Source organism: Epinephelus moara, chromosome 6 (assembly GCF_006386435.1).
Source record: "Epinephelus moara isolate mb chromosome 6, YSFRI_EMoa_1.0, whole genome shotgun sequence".
In the NCBI taxonomy this organism is placed as follows: Eukaryota; Metazoa; Chordata; class Actinopteri; order Perciformes; family Serranidae; genus Epinephelus; species Epinephelus moara.
In genome coordinates, this window is record NC_065511.1 from 27,862,848 (window position 1) to 27,882,719 (window position 19,872).

General features: G+C 43.7%; 1 protein-coding gene across 3 annotated transcripts in view; it reads left to right on the forward strand.

Annotated features, from left to right (window-relative positions):
* cadm4 (cell adhesion molecule 4) overlaps window positions 1-19,404 on the forward strand; it is a 216,223-nt gene extending 196,819 nt beyond the window's left edge. Inside the window, exons 6-10 of one of the 3 annotated variants that reach the window (XM_050047545.1) lie at window positions 3,308-3,480; window positions 11,579-11,695; window positions 16,620-16,748; window positions 17,720-17,798; window positions 17,936-19,404. In XM_050047545.1, the coding sequence (XP_049903502.1) occupies window positions 3,308-3,480; window positions 11,579-11,695; window positions 16,620-16,748; window positions 17,720-17,760 (460 nt within the window). In that variant the 3' untranslated portion in view covers window positions 17,761-17,798; window positions 17,936-19,404. The remainder of the gene's footprint in view (window positions 1-3,307; window positions 3,481-11,578; window positions 11,696-16,619; window positions 16,749-17,719; window positions 17,799-17,935) is intronic. The other 2 variants (XM_050047544.1, XM_050047546.1) reach the window with 2 other exon arrangements.
* The last annotated feature ends 468 nt before the right edge of the window (window positions 19,405-19,872 follow it).

Genomic DNA, 19,872 nt, shown 5'->3' on the forward strand with positions numbered 1-19,872 from the left:
TTTGTGGTCGTTGATTTACAAAGATACACTTTTGTAGGGCTGCCCCTGACTATGAGTTTTCCTAGTCCACAAACAGTCGTCATTTAGCTCCATCAGTTGACTAGTCGCCCACATGTTTATGATATTAATTTAATTATTAAATGATATATTTCAGGCGGGGCAACACAATAGTTTGAGTTGAAGGTGTGAGAAAGAATAGTATCAGTAACATTGTTAACACTGTGCTACATTACAGAGAAATACAAAACCGTACTAATGAACCTTCATTAATATAGGCCTATATTTTATCTACAAGTGCACGTCACACACTGAGCGAGCCGCCTGTTCATGACACTGTCGGCAAAGCAGTAATGATTGTGCTAAGTGGCTAATGGGCATTTAGCTACTGACATGTGTCAGATGATACGTCATGTTTGTAGTCGACCAATGAAGATGAGTTTACATATCACCTTGGGTTCGTCCTTCACCTTCTCAAAATGATCCCACACTTTGGATTTCCTGCCCGACGTGTTATTAACTAGCCTGTGCAATAACTGCAGGTACCACCCCTGGAAATTAGAGGCTGTGCACATGCTGTGTCTTTAACCGCCTGGAAGATGCGAGGTCAGGCTCTCTGGGCTGCCTTTTTTGTGCTGGCTTTCAGGAGCTCGGCGGCAGGTTGCATCTCAGGTTGCTAAGAAACCTGGACAAGCACCGTACAGTCTATTTACCTGAAATCCTGAGTGCAGAGCTGATCTTCTTCCAGGTGCTGTGTATAAGTGTGTAGGCCTGTCGTCCATGGGACAGATGTAAAGCTCTGGGTAGCCCTGCACTAAAACTTTTCTGTATGTATCAGACTGAATATTTACAGATGAAGGGAAAGATATCTGTCGGCTGTGATTGGTTTGTAACGTGACTCCTGTGTGACTGCTGAGCGTGGCCTCTTCCTGTGTCTGTCCTTTCAAATTAAATTCCCAAATGGTCCAGTCATGTAGGTTTTGATTTATTTTGACAAGGCACAGCTCCTAATAGAGTTTCACATTTGTTTTTTCTGCGACTAAGCGACCAATGAAATTTTGACGATTAATGGCCTTTCTGGTTGACTGTTGGGGGGGCAGCTCCCTGTAACATAACTGCTGGTACACCTGCAATAAATAAAATTGATCTCATATTGCATGTGTGTGTATTATTCAGTCTAGACTGCATAATTTTCCAAGCTTTCCAAATAAAACTGGTCCATACTTTATCACTCAGTCCAACTTCTTATTTTCTTAAAACAAAAATAATTCAGGATTTTTTGTGGACCAAGTTTTTGAATAGTCCTGTATTACACTCCCTCCAATTCTGCACAAAAACAGGTGAATGTTCAGGTTTATCAGAGGCTAATGTTACCAGGTAAACCGGACAACTTAAAAGTTATAATGCCATTTCTCCTTTTAAAATGGAGGTTAACTGCTTTCCCACACCTCCCCCCGTGACAGGCTAACACATCCTGGACCAACCTCTCCACTGAGACTTAACTGATATAAACCCTCCCTCAAACTCCCTGTAGGTGTGCAAACCAACCCTCACACTGTCAAAGTAGTGGGACCTTTAACTGTAATACTCATCCATTATCCACTATGACCACTTATCATATTCAGGGTTGCGGGGGCGCAGGAGCCTATCCCAGCTGACATTGGGCGAGAGGCGGGGTACAGCCTTGACAGGTCATCAGACTATGCAGGGCTGACACGTAACGACAAATAACCATTGATGCTCATGTTCACACCTACGGGCAGTTTAGAGTCTACGATTAACCTAACCTGCAAGCTCTGACTGCACACACACACACGCTGAAAACCCACGCTGACAAGGGGAGAACAAACTTTCAGGTTTGTGAGTGTGCTGTGAGGCGGCAGTGCTAACCGCTGCGCCACCATGTCACCTTTAACTGAAATTCAAAAAGCAGTTCTTGTTACTGAAAATAAAGCCATTACAATAACACATAACTAAATAACACCTGTGGTTGTAGAGGTTAGAAAAACTAGTAGAAGTAATTACGTGTTTAAATATACACTATAGCTAAATATAAAGGTTTAGAGGTTCAACATTATTACATTATTGCATATATGAGTGTGAATGCATCCATGAGCTTATGTAACATTGACTCAGGGTCACGTTTTTGAAGATGCAGTTTAAAATTTCATGGCTACAGCTAAGAGTTATTTTATTTATTGATAAATCTTTTCTATAAATGCTATGAAATGTCAAATAAGATGACCTTACTGAAATGACTTGCTTTGTCAAAGCAACAGCACAAACAAATGATATTCATTTTACTGTCATATATAACAGGAATGCAGAAAATCTTCACAGTGCATGACTTAAACATTAAATCAGTTATAAAAAAAACAAGAATATTCATTGACATATTCGCGTTATCAACAATTAAAGGCACCGTATGTAAGAATGTGGCCAAAACGGTTACTGCACTCAAATTCAAAATACTGCCGCGAGTCGTGTCCGCCCCCCCCTCCCCTACAGATTCGAGGTTGCTGGACAGCGGCACGCTGGAGACTGATTTGTTTGCCCACGGGCGGCTGCCATGGCAGGGCCGCGTCGCCGCGTCCTTGATCTTCGGTTTTCCAGCGGACCGTTCGAGCAAGTCCGGCTTCTCTGCTGTTAACGCTCCTGCCGGGATACAGCGGAGGAGGAGCCAGCTGCTAATGCTATGTACCGGGACACTGCTAATGCTGCACCTGCACATGGGCTACAATGTATGATCGAAAATGAATAACAGTTGAAAGTATTCAAAATGGCCATCCCCGTCTAGCTATGATGCTAGTTAGCCAACTTTGGCTAAAGCTTACCTGTCAAGGAAAAGAGTAGCCACTTTGACATCCGATTTCAAATTCTTCTCCGCTTTCAACCTTCTCCACCGTTCAAAATCATCTCCTATATAGACCCTCGCTTTGCCTCGAGTTTTGTCTTGGCGTTTTTGGGAATTATAACGAGGTCGTTTGGGTTTAGTCGCACCATCAGCCATTGTAGCTCAGTCGTAACTGTAACTGATGCTGAGACTCTACTGACTGCGTGACTGGTAGACGGCGGTGGGTGGCGCAACAGGCCAAAACACAAATTCAAAACATAAACATGATTTGCGGACTGTAAAAAAATGTTTTAAATGCGAATATTCTGGCTGTACTATTGTTGTCGGTGAGATCAGTATGTTATATGAACATTATTCCTTAGTCTCTGTGACATATTAGGAGGATTTTATGACTATTTATTTTAGATTTCTTACATATAGCTCCTTTAAACCTTTGTCTTTGTCCTTTCCCTCCAGGCCCAGGAACATTCAGTGGTCCAAGATTAACGACACCTTACCTGAAAGGGCAGAGATTTCCGGCCCCACCTTTCAGATTTCCCGTCTCAGCCAATCACACAACGGGACGTACTTGTGCCAGGCCCAGAACAACTACGGACGTGCTGCCGATCATTACACCCTATTGGTGTATGGTGAGTAACTACAGTGGACAACTAATTATATGTTGCAAGTTTGCTTCACAAGTGCTTGAAAAGTTTCTTCCATTGATTCTTTTTCTCCATTGTTTTCATTTCCAGTCTTATTATCCCAGGTAATTGTTAACTGTTCAGAATAATTTCATGTTCAATGGATCTTTTGTTTGTCACATTTCTGCTTCCTGTGTTTGGATGATTTATTTTTTTTTTTTTGAGAAATCTTTTAAATTTTATCGATCCTTTTATCTTCCCAGTGTCTTTGGAGGCTGGCTATTCTGGCACTGGGCAACAGACCCATTAAATCCTGATGCTTGTCTCATCTGTCTCTCAGCTTTATTTGTTCTTCTGATTCGGTACACAGCAGGAAACCTTTGCTAACCCTCCTGTGGAATTGATTCAACAGAGGTATTGATTCCACAGGAAGACGTAGGCTACCGTGCTCAGATACTAGTCACTGGCATCATTATTCAGGCTATCTCTTGTAAAGAACCAATTTATCTTGTCCCCTGTGACCCAATCCTCTCTTCCAGGAATTCAGAGTAACTTTAATCGTCAAGTGCAATAAGTAAAGATATGAGATGTTTTGACAACTAAATGAATTCCACAACGCCAGCTGACACGTAGGAGACAAAGACAACAGAAGTGCAGGGTATTAATGCAATGCTGAATCTGTTGGAACTCTGCATTTTACATGGTGACATTTGGCAAAAAACAACAGCGGAACATCTGTTGCATTTAAAATTCAGGCGAATCAACTTTGCTTGTTGTTTGAGCAAAGGCATCAGAGGGGAGGGAGGGGGTTGTGGGTAAGAGGCTTTTGTTGTCAGATTTTTTTGTTTTGTTTTTTACAAGTTTTCCAAGATGTTGCACCTCGATTCACTGGTGGTTGCTAAATACTTAATGAAGGTTGACCCAGATAGACTGCACACCGTGGCTCAAAGCCGGATGACGGCGGAGCTTGCAACATCACATGAAAATCTTGTTTCACGATAAAGTTATTTTTCAGAAAATGTGACAAATTGGCCAACTTTCCCTCTGAGTTTGAAGCGCATTTTGAAAACAAGGCTTTTGATGCGTGTTAATGTAATCCACTCATGAAACAACAGAGTAAACCTGCAGTCAAAAAGGGACAAATTTGGGATTGTGAGATTTTAATGGGACAGCAGCAAAGCTAAATCGCACAGCTAGCTCATCATTAGAGGCTTCTACTGTTTCACATCCAACCAGCTTGTGGTTTGTCCTAATTACATGCACAGTCCTGTCACTCAGCAGGTGTGCCATTTTGTTTATCTACTCTCCCCCTGCTGGCTGCTCCTGTCACTGCACCCCAGCACCTGAATTGATGATCACAAGCAGAGGGACAGAGGGAGGCGATGGAGAGATGATATCTTATGTAACATTTTTCGGCTGCTTTTGGCGAGCGCCCCCTCATCCATCCATCCCACTAACACTCTCTTTCTCCCTCACACACGCGCACAACAATCGCACACTCTTGTACAAGCATGTCTAGCATCAAACGGCACGCATAATGGCAGCTTTCCACAGGCATCAAGGGTGGCAACGGTAGCAAGATGAAAGGTGACATCCCCACCTACTTCCCTCCCTCTCTCTTTGTCTCTCTTTCCCTCTGTCTCTCTCCTTCTCCCTCGCTATCCTAGAAGGTTAGACACGTTGAGCTTTGATGTGCATTGCCACCTCTGTATGTTCTGTCTTCTCCCTCCTCCTCAGCTTCCTCCCTCACCATTTTTAGCTGTCTTCTTCATTTGTTCTTCTCTGTGCCATTTCTTCCTTCCTACGTTTCGTCATTTATCTTTTTTATTTCATGCCGCTGCTCGGCGCTGGTCATTAATTTGATTTATCTCGCTTTTTTTTCCCCCTCTTATCCTCTCTTATTATGAAAAAATGGGCTACATTTAAAGTAAGGAATCTTGCTTCGACCAGAATCCATAAAAGACCAAGAATCCACACAACCAACATAAGCCAGGCTCCAACTCCTCTGCTCTGCACCACGGATATCCAGCAATCAGCTTCTTAAATCCTCCTGCTGTAGCCGCATATCAGTGGTGGTTTGCTGTTCTTCAAAAAAATATGTACTCGCCCACTGGGCAGATTGTTTCAAACCTTATCTCAAAGAGCTCAGAGTTGTTGATTCAGCCATCATATTAATCTGTAGACGACTGAATGTCACTCTTGATTTTCCTGCACGCCACAGCTAATAATCTGGCTAATGTGGTGTTAATTCTTTCGCATGAAATGTCAAACGAACCCTTTTGCATTCAGGCTATACTGTTGCAGTGATATGTGTGTCTTTGTAAGTGTTGCTTAAATGTAAAAGGGTGTGTGTGCGGTATACATCACTGCAAATAACCTCCAAAGGTGGCTTAATAGGGTGTTAGTGAAGTGCTACTGTCTGATGATTAAATACAAAGTTCATCAGTCAATATGGAAAATGAATATGATTCCACTATGTTGAGATGACTCATAACTTTAACACAGAGTGCTTTGTTTTTTCGTTCCAGCACCCACGTTGTTATTGTAGGTGTCAAATAGTGACTGTCTTGTTTTGTAACTAAGCTTTTCACTTGTTCTTGAAGAATTTGGTGTCAGAAAAAAATCTGAGCAAAAAAAAGTCTCTTCTCTTACTTTCTCCTCCAACCTGTCTCTCTTTGTCCTCTCCTGTTATTCTCTCCTCTCCTTTTCTCTCCCCTGACTTTCCTTGACATCCGTCCTCTCTTTTACTCTGCCCGCTGTTCTCGCCTCTTTTACACCTCCTGTCCACTTCCTCTTCCTCTCCCCACTCCTCCCACACCCTTTCAACTGTTTCTCACTTGCCACCAGTTTGCCCTCCGTTCTCGGTTCAGCCACAGTTCAGTGTCTTTACTCAGAGACGGCCCAGGTTTGCAGGAATGTGGCACACAGAGAAGTGAGTGTAACCGAGTGGGTGAGGGGAGAGATAGATGGAGGGAGAGAGGGTAGGGGGAGGTGATCGAGGGATGAGGAGGTAGAGAAGGACGATGTAGGTCGAACTCAGGTTAACATTCAGTACCACAGCCTGTCAGATAAACCGAATGTCAGTTCGTTGGCTCCAAGCCGTCCCAGAGGGGATCCCAGGGTGCACTGGGGGAACTGGAGGAGGAAGGGGAGGAGGGGTGGCGACAACTGAGCGCCAGAGGATGTGTGTTATAAAGGATGAGTCAGCAGAAAAGAAACCATTTTATTGCAGGTGCAGAAAAACTACCAGTGCTCTGTCTCGTCTCTCCCCTTCTCATTCCTTGTCAACCTCCCCTCTGCTAAAGTTATCTGCCATCAGGGCCTGTACACAGAGTACAAACTCAGGCAAAAGTGGCTGCCAATTTGTCACAGGTGCTTTAGGCGCTGTCACTTTATGAGCGGAGACGGAGCTTAATGCTGGCGAAGGAGAACAGAGAGCGAGAGGTGGGAAGCTCTCCAGGGAGCCCGGGCCGTGGCAAAGACGTGATGCATTGAAGCTGAGCTTTATTTGACTGGTCACACTTGTGTGTGCATGTAACTCTGTGTGTGAGTATGAGTGTGTGTGTGCGCATGCACTTTGACATGTTTATGATTTGGAGGAAGAGTGCACGGATGTGTACGCACAACTGAAATTAACTTTCTGCAACTTTCAGAAAGTCGCTAATGATATAAATTTGAGAAATTGTTTTGAATGAATCACAGAGCACACACACACACACACACACACACACACACGCAAGTATCTGCAGAATGAGAAAAGGATGTGGCCTCTTTCAGTTGTTTCATCTCTCTGCCACCATTGTTAAGGAGAAATTGGATTTTTTTATGCGTGTGTGTATACGCGAAGGTGCACGTGAATGTGTGTGCATGTGACTGGGAGGAGAGCGTTGCTGATTGTCTGGTGAAAGCCTGGAGGGCTCCCTTATGTAATTGAACTGAGCTGCTGCACTCAGATGAATCGCCAAGCCAATAAAACCCATTAGAATTGAATTGCATGAGAGAATGTGAGAGATGGAGAGAAAACGAAAAGAGAGAGGGAGAGGTACAGATGAGGAGATAAGAAATGTCACTTTGCATACATGTAACACACATATACGCTTGTGTATGCAAGTGTGTGTGTATATTTCAGCAAAGCAGAGCCAGAAGTGAGCACAGGGGAAAATGGAGATGTTAATGGTTTTATAGAAAGATGTATAGAAAGCATAGGGGAGTGATAGAGAGATGAAAGGATGGGTGAATAGTGAGATGGAGGAGGATGCTAGGTGACCAGGGATTAGTCTGTGTCTCCTCTCCTGTTGTAATGAGCCGTCAGGATAATTGGAATGAAAAACATAGTCCTCCATTTAATGAAGTGAGACTTTCAAAAAACATCAAATGTGAGTGAAAGTGGAAAAAGGTTGGGGGCGACTGGCACAGGAAGCCAGACGGAGATAATGCCGAGTCAATTTTGTAGTTTTCCTCCACACATGACGACGCACCTTTATTGGTGTCTGGGTGAATTTTGAATGAGTCCTCAGCCAATAAGTGCTGGCCTTAATGGCCTCAGCAAGTGGACCTCTGACTAATGTCCAGCATTCTGTGCACTGATTGACAGCCGGAGCTACCACTGCTCTGGGCAAGGCCCCTTATAATCAGGAACACTGAACATGAAAGAATAATAGGGCTCATCCAAAATGGCGCCGCAGTATCCTCAGGCGCACTTCTGTGAGAATGAGATACGAGGAGAAACGTCATTATCGCAAGTGCCGCCACATCCATCCCTGGAAATAACATGGGCTGTGTGCCTGATTGGCAGCCATATAGTGTTAATGAATAACAATATGATGTAGAGGAAAAAAAGGGACGCTATCGGCCAAGAGAACGACAGCTGTATGGCATTCTCCTTAATTAAGTTGAAGAGAGAGGCAGTGAGGGAACATAGTCACAGAGGAGTGAAACCAGAGAGGCAGTCGAATGAAGGGACGTGAGGGAGGGAATGGGGGGGCGTGTAAATGAGGGGAAGAAAGTTTGGTTGAAGAGGAACAAGAAAAGGAAGTGAGGGATGACGGTGGGAAGATAAGAACAAGTTGGAAAAAAAGTGAGAAAGAACTATTTTTAGGTCATTCGTGATAGTCAAGAGAAATTAATCAGCGTCCAGTTAATTAGTGCAGCAACCCCGGCCATTAATCCTCAGGCTCAAGTGACAACCACGTGCACACATACGTGGATCCACACACACACATGCAACATATATGCATTCATACAGGAGCAACAGACACACATACTTATGTAATTGTCTGGTAATCTCTTCTTCCCTCAATCTGGCCCTGTCTTCCTTCCTTTTCTTCACCTTACAGAAAACTCTGCTCAATTCTTTGTCTTTCCCACAAAATACACTACGCATCATGTGACATTTCTTTACAGGGAGAAGAGGACCAAGGCTGGGCTTGAGGAGAGAAAAAAGAATCAGGAGAGGGGGAGGTATAGTGCTGACATAAGAAGAGTGCAAAAAGAGATTGATGATCTCAGGGCCAGTGGGAGAAAGGGAGAGGAGAGACAGAGGAATACTTACCAATAAATTACTCCTGAGCAGAAAGGGCAGTGTGTGTGTGTGCGCGTGTGTGTGCCTGTGTGTGTGTATACTGTTTCACTATGCCTTTGTGTGAGTGTTGTAAGTGTGTGTGTGTGTGTGTGTGTGTCCTGAGACTAGGAGTGCATAGACTACCTCGCCCGTTGCGGTTTTATAGAGATTGTTTGATGAATTGGCATGTTATTCACTGTTAAAGTGCTGATGCACACACACACACACACACACACACACACACACACACACTCTCACACCCACTCTTCCATCTCCCTTTTAGTTCTTGTCAGCCATTATTTTTGTCTTTAACGGCAATATGAACTTGTCTCTTTCTACCTCTACATACCATTGTGTCTCAGCCATTGATTCGGAGAATGTGTCAAGATCCAAGCTATTGTTCTGCATTGAATGAGACGGTCCCTGCATGGCACTGCTCCATTGGGAATGCATCTGTCACAGACAATGTCTCTGTCTCTCCTGCCATTGTACCATAGAAAATGTGTCAGTGATAGAGAATGTGTTCTTGTATAGTCCAATTGCCTCATAGATGAATGTCAGTCTGCCAGGTATGATTCTCTTCAGCCCCTGCTTTAAAGTATGTCTTCCTTATTGTAAATGTCTCCTTTAACCCCCCCTGAGCTGGCATAGAGGGCCGCCGCAGAACATCATTTGTCCTTGTCCTTATCGCCTGTCAGGGGTCGAGGTCGATTCCATTTTGCACATACGCTCAGTTTGGGAAAATAATTAGTAACATTTGTCTTTGGTATCGAAATGGCATCAGCCTCAATTGCTAATCAGCGTGTTTGGAATAAGTCTTTCCTCCAGCAGTGGTGCCCCCCGGGCAATTTTTCCTAGGGGTGGCTACATGGGGCAACTGAAAATTGACGGTACAGTTAACATTTTGAGTTCTTTAACAACGTGTTGAATATCTACACGTTAGGTGATTCATTTTTATTCAGATAGGCTGGTTGTTCTTTTTCTTGAGACAAATATTCGGCTTTAATTCGAAGGAGTACATTCATTGTAAGGAACATAGATGGACAATGCGTCACTGCCGTTTTGTGCTGGTGACATCATTTGGAGCCTGAGTTTGTGCAGTAGCAATCTCTGCGGTGTCGAGATCCCACCCAAACACCTGTCCGACCAATCACAAGCAGCACCATCAATAGTGTTTTCAGAAAAACGAACTCTTGAACATACGACAGCGTGATCAGGACTACCTAAAATGACAGAAACCATCTTTGGGCAAAATTATTTGGCATGTACTTAGAATGTTGCAGAGAAAGGTTGTGGCAGTGTGAACTGGCCGTCTGAGTTCGACTCAAGCCGGCCGATGGTGTCACCTGCAACTCAGCTGGTCAAATCGCCTGCGGAACGTAAAGCTCGTCACATGTTTCAACAGCCAATCGGCTTGTAGTGGAGTCCGCTGGTGAAGTCGAAATGGCCGCAGACGGCGTGTTTGCTTGCTGCTGCAGGTGCTCTGTCCCTGCTGAGCCCTTGGTCGCTACTGCTGCTCGCTGTATGTGATTATGCCCCCAAACACACACACACACACACACACACATACATTCTCATTGACTAACCAATTGGCGCTGCTTACTTACATTAATGTGGCGTATTTATTATGAATACAGTCCATCTGATGCTTGTTTCGTTTTTCACCGTTCATCACTACTACAAATGCAACTGTCGCAAGTATCTCACTATCACTATCCTCAATCATATTTTAAGGAGCTAAAAATTATATTTAGTCACAAAGTAAGCCTGAAAAGCTGGAAATCAGAACGGAAGTACAGAGAGTTGTTGCATAGAGATGATACGCCATCTCATCTAGTTGCATTGGTGTGAACCGGCAGGTTTTTAGAACGTTGCAGAACGGTGCATTGCAAGTAGTTGCATGTTTCAGCTCATTTGTCTTGAGTCTTTGGTCTGGACTGGGCAGTAGTTTGACCCATGTCCCATCTAGTATAATTTAGGGGGTGGGGTTTATGACCTATACTGCAACCAGCCACAAGGGGGTGATTTAAATGCTTTGGCTTCACTTTTGGGGAGTTGTCATGTTGTCTATCTTTATATTAAGTCTATGGTAAGGAACAAAACATTCACTCAAGTATAGTGGGTACCCATAGAACCCATTTTCATGTAGACATCTTAAAGTGCGAGTTCAAGACACCCCTTTGACAATGGCCATGCCAGTTGCTCCTAACTTACTCCTAACGTAATTTAGCCTCCTTCCCAAAAAGCCTCTGGGGGCGCCACTGTCTTCCTGTATTTTACAGCTTCTCCACCTTCTCAAAACTCATTGGAGCAGATGAGCTGTCTTTGAGACTACCATCCAATGATTAGTGAGCAGGATGCAGAAGCGGGGCAGCCTAGAAACTCGATTACTATCCAGCAATAATAAAGCATGTCTCATGTTTTATAGGCTGTAGTAATTTTGCTATAAAACCCTGCAACGCTTTTGTTGAAATGTCACTGCATGTTGTAGATAATAGCATTTGTGTATGTGTGTGTGTTATCCCATTCCCTGTCTGTCTGTAGATAATGTGTCAGTCACTACCACGGTCCCTCCCACTACTCCCACCACCACCCAACCAATCACCTCCCATCCCACCACCCCAACCCTCCTAACACCCAGCTTCGCTCCGGACTCAAAAGGTAACATACACACACCGTTTTATTCTGCCTTTGCTACCCTCCATCTCCCTCTCCGTCCTTCCCTGCTCTCCTTTGGTGTCTTTCACTCCCCTACTCATTTGATGACTCTCAGGTGGCCCACACACACACACACACACACACACACTTATTCTACTGCAACCTTCCTTTGCCCTGCATCTCCATGAGCGTACGTGCCTGCAGACGCTTGGGTGTGCACCGTGCGCAACCACCCACTCTCTCCCTCTTTCTTATCACTGGCTGTTTGATGCTCCCCACACACACATTACCCAGTCAGCATTTGTGTATGTGTGTGTGTGCGTGTGCATATGTGTGTGTGGTCCGGGGCGGGTCTCTTGGTGCTTGGTGGGTACTGTTAATGAATCTGCATTAAGAGTTTAAGGAACTACCAAGGACTGACACTGGCCTCTGGAGGGCCAGGGAGATGCTACACAAACTTATTTATCTGCATACACACACACATACTTCCACAAACACACACACATTTACAATGGCACGCAAAGGTGGGGTGAGAGAAAGAAAGAAAGAAAGATCAGGGATCAAGGTGTGTCTAACCATGTTCTCCCTGATGGTGATGTTACACAGCAGGAGAAAAAAAGGCTGCTTGGCACTGCTCTGCAACCTTGTGTGTGTCTGTGTGTTTGTGTGTGTGTAAAACAACACACTCTTACACTAGTTTCCCTCTGTTTTTATCTACAGAATCTATTTATCTCATACATACGCTCACACAAACACACGCCTACCGTCTTCTCCTTTCTTTCCATACCTTCGGCTGCTCTGTCTCCTCTCTGTAACTTGAAAGGAGAGATGAAGCAGCGGGAGCGGGAGCATCCCCTCTTGTTCTTCTTTTGCCGCCGCCACCGTCTGTGGCAGGTAGAGGTTGTTCACCTGCTGGGCATGTGTGGAGATGTCATAAAGAGTCACAGGAAAAGCGACGGCTTGAGCAGCTTGGTGAACGTTTAGTCGATGTTGATGTATCATCTCAGGGGCACCTCAGAGAAACGGCGCACTTTTCAATACTGTCATTCATTTCCTGTGGCGCTTTGGGCTGCGGTGGATTAGGGTGGCGCGAGGGAAAGGTGTAGCGCTTGACTTCTTGCTTTTTCATCCCCTGTGAAATATTGCTATTCGATCCTATCGCAGTTGAATCGCGCATGTCCTGTGTGCCTGCAGATGCACTGATTCTCACTTTATCTCACACACACACACACACACACACACACACACACAAACACACACGCTGATATTTGATCATGAACATAAGCAGGATTGTGATGCACGCAGGGTTCAATGATACACTTCTCAAAGACATACACAAGAACTCTTTTCTTGAGTTGTCAGTCAGTGCTCTTCCTCCTCCTTCACTCTCTATTTCTCTCCTGATCTCTCTGTGTTAGCACTGTATTAATGATTCATGTTTTAATTCCACTCTGTCAAGGTTCAAGAGCTGCATCAATAACTTTGTGTCCTTGCCTCCTATTGGCCTTACCAGCTCTTACACTACACCCCCTCAGTCCTATAAAAAAAAAATCTTTGTTATTGTCAGCAACTCAGACACTGTAAATCCAGACTCAAAGAGCTGTTTTTTGCAGCACAGATTACCTGAATTCATACTTTACCAACCATTTATTTTTCTGTCTCTGCACCCCTGCACTCTATCAATCACCTGCTTGTGTTGTTGCCTGAGAGTATTTACTGGTGAAAATGTGCATAGATGCATGCTTGGTCTTAAGATTGCTTTATGAACTGCGTATAGGGCTGCAACTAACTGAATCTGCTGATCATTTCTTCCACTAAGTAATGATTAATTGTTTACTCCACAAACTGTTGGTATAAAGTAGCATCTATCAGAGAGAACTGCAGATTGCAACCAGCTAAAACTTCTCCCGTGTGCCAAGCATGAGCTCCTGGTTGGTATTCCTTTAGTGTTTGTTTTTCAGGAGGTTTTTACCAGAAGCCAAATTATCCACAAAGGTCTCCTTCTCTCCAAAACAAACAGATCAGGTGATTAAAACCAGTAAGAACACTGACTGAAACAGCTTTACATTATTAATCAGTGTTTCTCCCCAATGTTGTCGTTGCAGACAGGCCGCTAGCCCAGCACCTGCTAATCGGTGCTCACCTTTTTTCTCTGATAACTTAAGATCCAAACGTTCAGGAGGTTTTTATCGGGAGCCGAATTATCCATAGAGGTCTCTTCCTCTACAACACAAACTGACCCAGTCATTTAAACTCATGAAAACCTTGAATAAAGCAGTTTGGTGAAAAAATCTGTATTTTTCCAACACTGTTCGGCTTATCATTGCAGTGGTCGACACAAAAATGCAAATGGCCCTATCTAGAGCCAGTGTTTGGTTTGTCTGTTCTGGGCTACTGTAGAAACATGGCAGTGCAACATGGGGGGCTTCATGGATGAGGATCAGCTCCCTTTGTAGATACAGATGGCTCATAAAGGCAACTAATACACAGTGGTGGACAAACTACACAACTCTATTACTTGAGTCAAAGTATAGATACTCCTGGTCAAATATAACTCCAATATAAATAAAAGCTCATTCATTTTCTGTAACCGCTTATCCTGTTTGGGGTTGCGAGGGGGCTGGAGCCTATCCCAGCTGACATTGGGCAAGAGGCGAGAGGTCGCCAGACTATCACAGCGACAGACAACCATCCACGCTCACATTCACACCTACAGGCAATTCAGGGTCACCACTTAACCAAACCTCTTTGGACTGTGGGAGAAAGCCGGAATACCCAGGGAATACCCACGCTGACACGAGGAGAACATGCAAACTCCGCGCAGAAGGGCTCCCCCACCCCAGGGTTCAGACCCTGCACCCTGGGTTGCATCTAGGAACCCTCTTGCTGTAAAGCGCCTAATGCATTGTTGTATAATGCCACAGTACATTTACCAAACCTAATGACTCTAAAACAACCCACTGACTTACCTCGACATGCTTTCTCAGGTTGAATGCAGATCTTTGTAGGCTGTGATCAAGTTTGCACGTGTTAAACTATGGAAGCATATTGCATTCATTTGACAAATAAAAAAAAAAAAAATCCTTTTTTATTGAGTAATTTTTCAGTTTTCAGTATAATTTTTTCCTGTTTTTCGCTGTATTTTTTTTCTGTTTTTTCGCGGTAATTTTTTTCTGTTTTTCGTGGGTTTTTTTTTTTTTGGGGGGTAATTTTTTTCTGTTTTTTTCTGAGCATTTTTGAGTTAAGAGAGCAAAAGAACAACAGACACTTTAATTGCTTTCTTGAGAATTCGATATAATGGAAGCAGACATGACCTGCTTGTTTAGTTTAATCCAGTTTTACTTTGTTTTGGGTTTGAGACACTAGGAGATACTCTTGTCTTTAAGTCATATAGATGGTGTTATCATTAGTTTGTCGACTTTACCCAGGCACCGGTCACTTGCAGGTGTCAGGTGGGAGCCTCTCCTCGTTCAGGAAAAAAAATTACCACGAAAAACAGAAAAAAATTACCACGAAAGACAGGGACAGAACAGAAAACAGAAAAAATTACACCAAAAAACAGGGCTTTTTTTATTTGTCAAGTGAATGCAATACGCTTCCGTGTTAAACAAAGCAAACATTTAAAACAACACAAATAATTCTTCCTCCTAAAAACTTCAGACATGGACTTGAGGTATGGCCATGGGTGATCTGGCGGGGAATCCTCCTCTCTATCTGCTGCTGTAGCCATAGTAACACCGCATAACCAAATACAACCACCTGCCGATGACCTCTCCTCTCTACCTGTCTGTACCGACGAGCTGCCCAGTCTGAGCAGTGCATGGTAGAGATACGGGAACACCACTTGGACAAACAAACCACATGCAAAACTGCATGATCACTGTTTATGGACTCTTGTATTTTAGAAAAGAAGGAAAATCATCTACTTCAAAGCAAATGTAACGAGCAACAAGAGCCTTCATAGAAATGTAGTGAGGTCAAAAGTACAATATTTGTCATTCTTATGCAGTGGAGGCAAATTAATATGTTTCCAAGTAATAATACTCAAGTAGAGTACAGATACTCAATAATATGCATAAACAGACTACTAAAATTTGATGATTACAACTTTCAGTAAACCCTCACATTTCAGAAGCTTGAATGAATATAATGTGTTGAAATGAAAATTGTCAGTTTAAGTGTTTCTGGTAGCTGAGTGATTACCTGATCGATCAATCCTTTCAACACTAACTGACGCTTCCTTTCATTATTTGTCTGTTTTTCTTTTAGTATTTGTCCTTTACTTTAAAGCAGTGTAAAGTTGGTGAAAGGTGAGGTTGACATGAATAATTCCTCACCACTGCTGCAATTTTATACTACAAAATGTCACAGAATTTAGCTCACATTTTTATTTTTTTTATCTTTTCATCTCTCTTCACTCATCTTGCGGTGAAGTGTTTGATTTCATTTCCCAGGGCTGCACCACTCCGGGTGTAAACACACTCAAAGTTTCCCTCATTCAAAATGCATTGTGGTCTTGACAGGTGCTTGGCTGGAGTGGGTTTTTAGAGGCTGACATACTTATTTTTTTATTCACTCTCCTCATTTCTCCACCTTTTTCCTCACCCATTCTGATTGTCTGGCGTTCTGTGCAGTGGGGGTGATGAAAGGTGATAATGCAAGTTGGGTGGAAGATATTGACTTCTCTTTTCTGCCGTCTCGCTCCCCGTACCCTCTCCCACGCTGCGGTTTTAATGTGCTTTTTTCTCTCACTTTTATATCTTTTTTTTTCCCCCTCAACATCTTTCCTGCTTTCATTTTTGATCCATCTCTCTCTTTGTCTCCATTTCTTTGCCTGCACTCTTCTCGCCTTTTATCTACGTATTTCCCTTTATATACCCCCACATTCCACCCACACACACTATTTGTCTCTTTTGTTCTTCCTCAGATCCCGGTGCAGTGGTAGAGACTCACAGTGCAGTACCATATGCGGTGATAGGTGGCGTTCTGGCACTGCTGGTTTTCACTGTCATCTGTGTCCTCATCGTCACCATCTGGTGCTCTGTTCGACAGAAAGGTAACACACAGACACTCACGCGCACACACACCAAGTAAAACAAAAGTTTCTTTCACAAGCAAGGGACACGTTTTGGCAATCAGAGCGTTTTATCACATTTTTCACAGGCGTGTTTTCTCATCTCGCCACTTTCTGGCGTTACAAGCTGTGAAAAAATCATTGCAGGCCAGTTACACCCAGATTCTTTGAAAATAGTCTTTTAAACTGAGGTGTGAAATTGTCAGCGCAAGGCAGACAGGATGGGATGCTCCTCTCCAGGCGGGCACTGTCTATGATGGACGACCTTGGCCAGGATAGCAGAAGAGATAGGGTGGGGTGGGAAATGTAGGTGTGGTCCCCATGTTTTATGACTGTGTGTTAGTGTATCAAGGCTCATCTATTAAAAGCAGCCTCTCCGCGTTCCCTATCTTTTTAAGTGCCCCCATGTTGGCAGCCTTCGACTGTGCGCCCCGGGCTGCCAAGAAATGATCCAAGAACAGTGTAGCAAGCAGCAACCATGGTTACGAGCCGTCAGTCAACATTCAGTATGGCTTGACCGCCAATCAGCGCAGAGACAGAACCATTACAACCAAACCATGTTGAGACAGAGCCATTAGGGCTTTGTCTTCGGCCTGCTGAGACTGTCAGCTTGCCAGTCAACCTCTGCGGTAAGGAGAATTAGAGTGTCACTCACCCCCGGAGTGAAGGGACACTCGAGCGGGAAGATGACTTGAGCATTTCTCGCTCCCTGTAACCTGTACTGCACCGAATCATTAATCATACAGACCAGAGGGGTGTTAAAATGTGTGTGATGGGTTTTGTGAGTGACGCAAACGTGCCATTGTTCTCTTGCACCTAACCTTTCCCTCCACCCTTCTCTGCCAATCTCTCCTCCCTCCCTTCCCTGTCTTCTATTCTCTTCTCCACCTGCCCCTCCTCTTCTGCCTCTTCTATTCACACATCCATCCCCTACCTTTAATTTCCGCCGGTAGGCTCGTACCGTACACGAGAGCCTATTCTTGCTTGGTATTGACCTAACAATCAGTTAACTAATGAATTAATCAGTCACAGGTATGGAACTCAGTAATTTTAGCGCTGATTGGTTTGATTATGCTGCATGGCGCCGCAATGATCATGACGCTTTGCCACCTAACCTGCCCCCTCCAATCTCCCTCCTGCTCTGTCTCTCTCTCTGTCTCTTCTCACAGGTTCCTATCTTACCCATGAGGCCAGTGGGTTGGATGAACATGGTGAGGTGCAGGAGGCTTTCCTCAATGGGAACGACGCCAGCCAGGGCAAGAAGGAGTACCTACTGTAGCCCTTCTCCTTCCCTATCCCCTTCTCTTCTGACCTCATCCCCTGTATCCCGTCCTCTCCCCCTTTGTCCCACCTTATATACAGTATACACACACACACACACACAGACACACACACACTTCTATACAAAGCGCCATAACAGGCGGCCTTCTGAAAACGACTGTATACAGATACTGCACACAGCCAATCCATCCCGCTCCATTCCACTCCATATCCTCCATGTACACACACACTCACACCCGGAGACAGATTGAGAAAAAGAGAGCCTATAGACCCACCAGCCATTAACGACTGTGCCATATACTGTAAGTCGGAGAAACTGGAGAGAGCGAGAGAGCACTGGAGGGGGGGGGGTAGGGTGAGGTGAATGTAGACAATAACGAAATGATGCCATAATTATTTTTGATCGAGAGGGAAGCAGGGAGCACAAAGAAAACAGGCACTCTGCCCGTGCAGCCGCCAAAGTGGAAGGGGGGAATTACAGGCAGATGACTGCTATAATTCCACGCCTGGAGAAAACCGTCTATTTCACAAAGCGCAATCTTTAACTGATGGAGACAGTGGGAGCAGTGTGTTAGGGAGGGAGGGGGTGGTGGGAGGGCAGGAGTTGACCAGGAGCTACTGAGCGCTAGACACAAGAAAATTGAAATTTTGTAAAATTGCCAAAGCATCTTTCCTACAGAGCGCTACTCATATATAATTCCCTAACAACACTGGAGCGTTTCAGCCCAGAGTCCCGGGAAGTATACAGACTTTATTACCAAGATAACTGTCCTGTTTTGCAATCCCTGTTGGGTGGCCTGCCGATAATTTGTGAAAAGAAACCATCTTTCTTTTTTTCTCCCCCCTCGCCGCAACAGTGAGGGAAAGGTGGTTCTCTTTTCTTTTAATTAACTCTCCATCTCGTCCTTCCTCTCCATTCACCTGTTACCATCCTCTCCCCTCTCCCTTATATCTCTCTTTCTCTCTGTCTGTCCCCCCTCTATCGCTCCTCCTTTGTTGGCTCCTAATAATGAAAGGATTAGTGTTGGGCTGCGTTCCCGACAAAGAAGAAAGGAATATGACTTGCTAAGGCATTAAAGAAAAGCTTAATTATTTTAGAATGTCATTAAGAGGATAAAAAGGTTTAAAAGTCTTAATAAGAAGGGCAAGGGGAGTGAATGAATGAGAAAATAAAAAAACGGAAGGGTATTTTTTTTCTCCCTGAATGCTACCACACATATGCAGATACATGCACACATTCATACGTACAGTAAACATGTTGACAGAACAAGTATACATATCTCTGAATTCCTTATTTGTATAAAAAAAGAACAGCAACATAAATTAAATGAAACTTTTAAGAAATGAAAAAAAAAAACATTTACTATTGAAACGCATTATGAAGCAACTATACTAACACAGAATATTAGCCTATAGAGGTGCAAAGCCGAACAAACCACTGTCCAGTGATCTTTAAAGAAAATGAATAAAAAAAGAATAAAAAAAATCATTTGTCTTTATGAGAAACCAGAGGTCTTATTGATTTTTTATTAATTATTATTATTATTTGAATAATTATGATTGTTGTTAATGTTATTATTATTGCCGTTGTTATTATTATAATTGTAAATGTTAAAGAAATGTACACTTCCCATGGTTTGTTTTTGGTTCTACTGTAGAGAAATTGCTGTCTTTTTTCACTCTTACCTTTCCTCTCTTTCCGCAGTCTTTCTCTCTTTCTCTCTCTTCGTCTCCTGTGCCTAGTCGTCTCTTCTCCTGTCTTTCACTCCTCTTTATTTTAGAGTCCATGTGTCATTGTTGATATATAGCTAACTATTTCTTTATA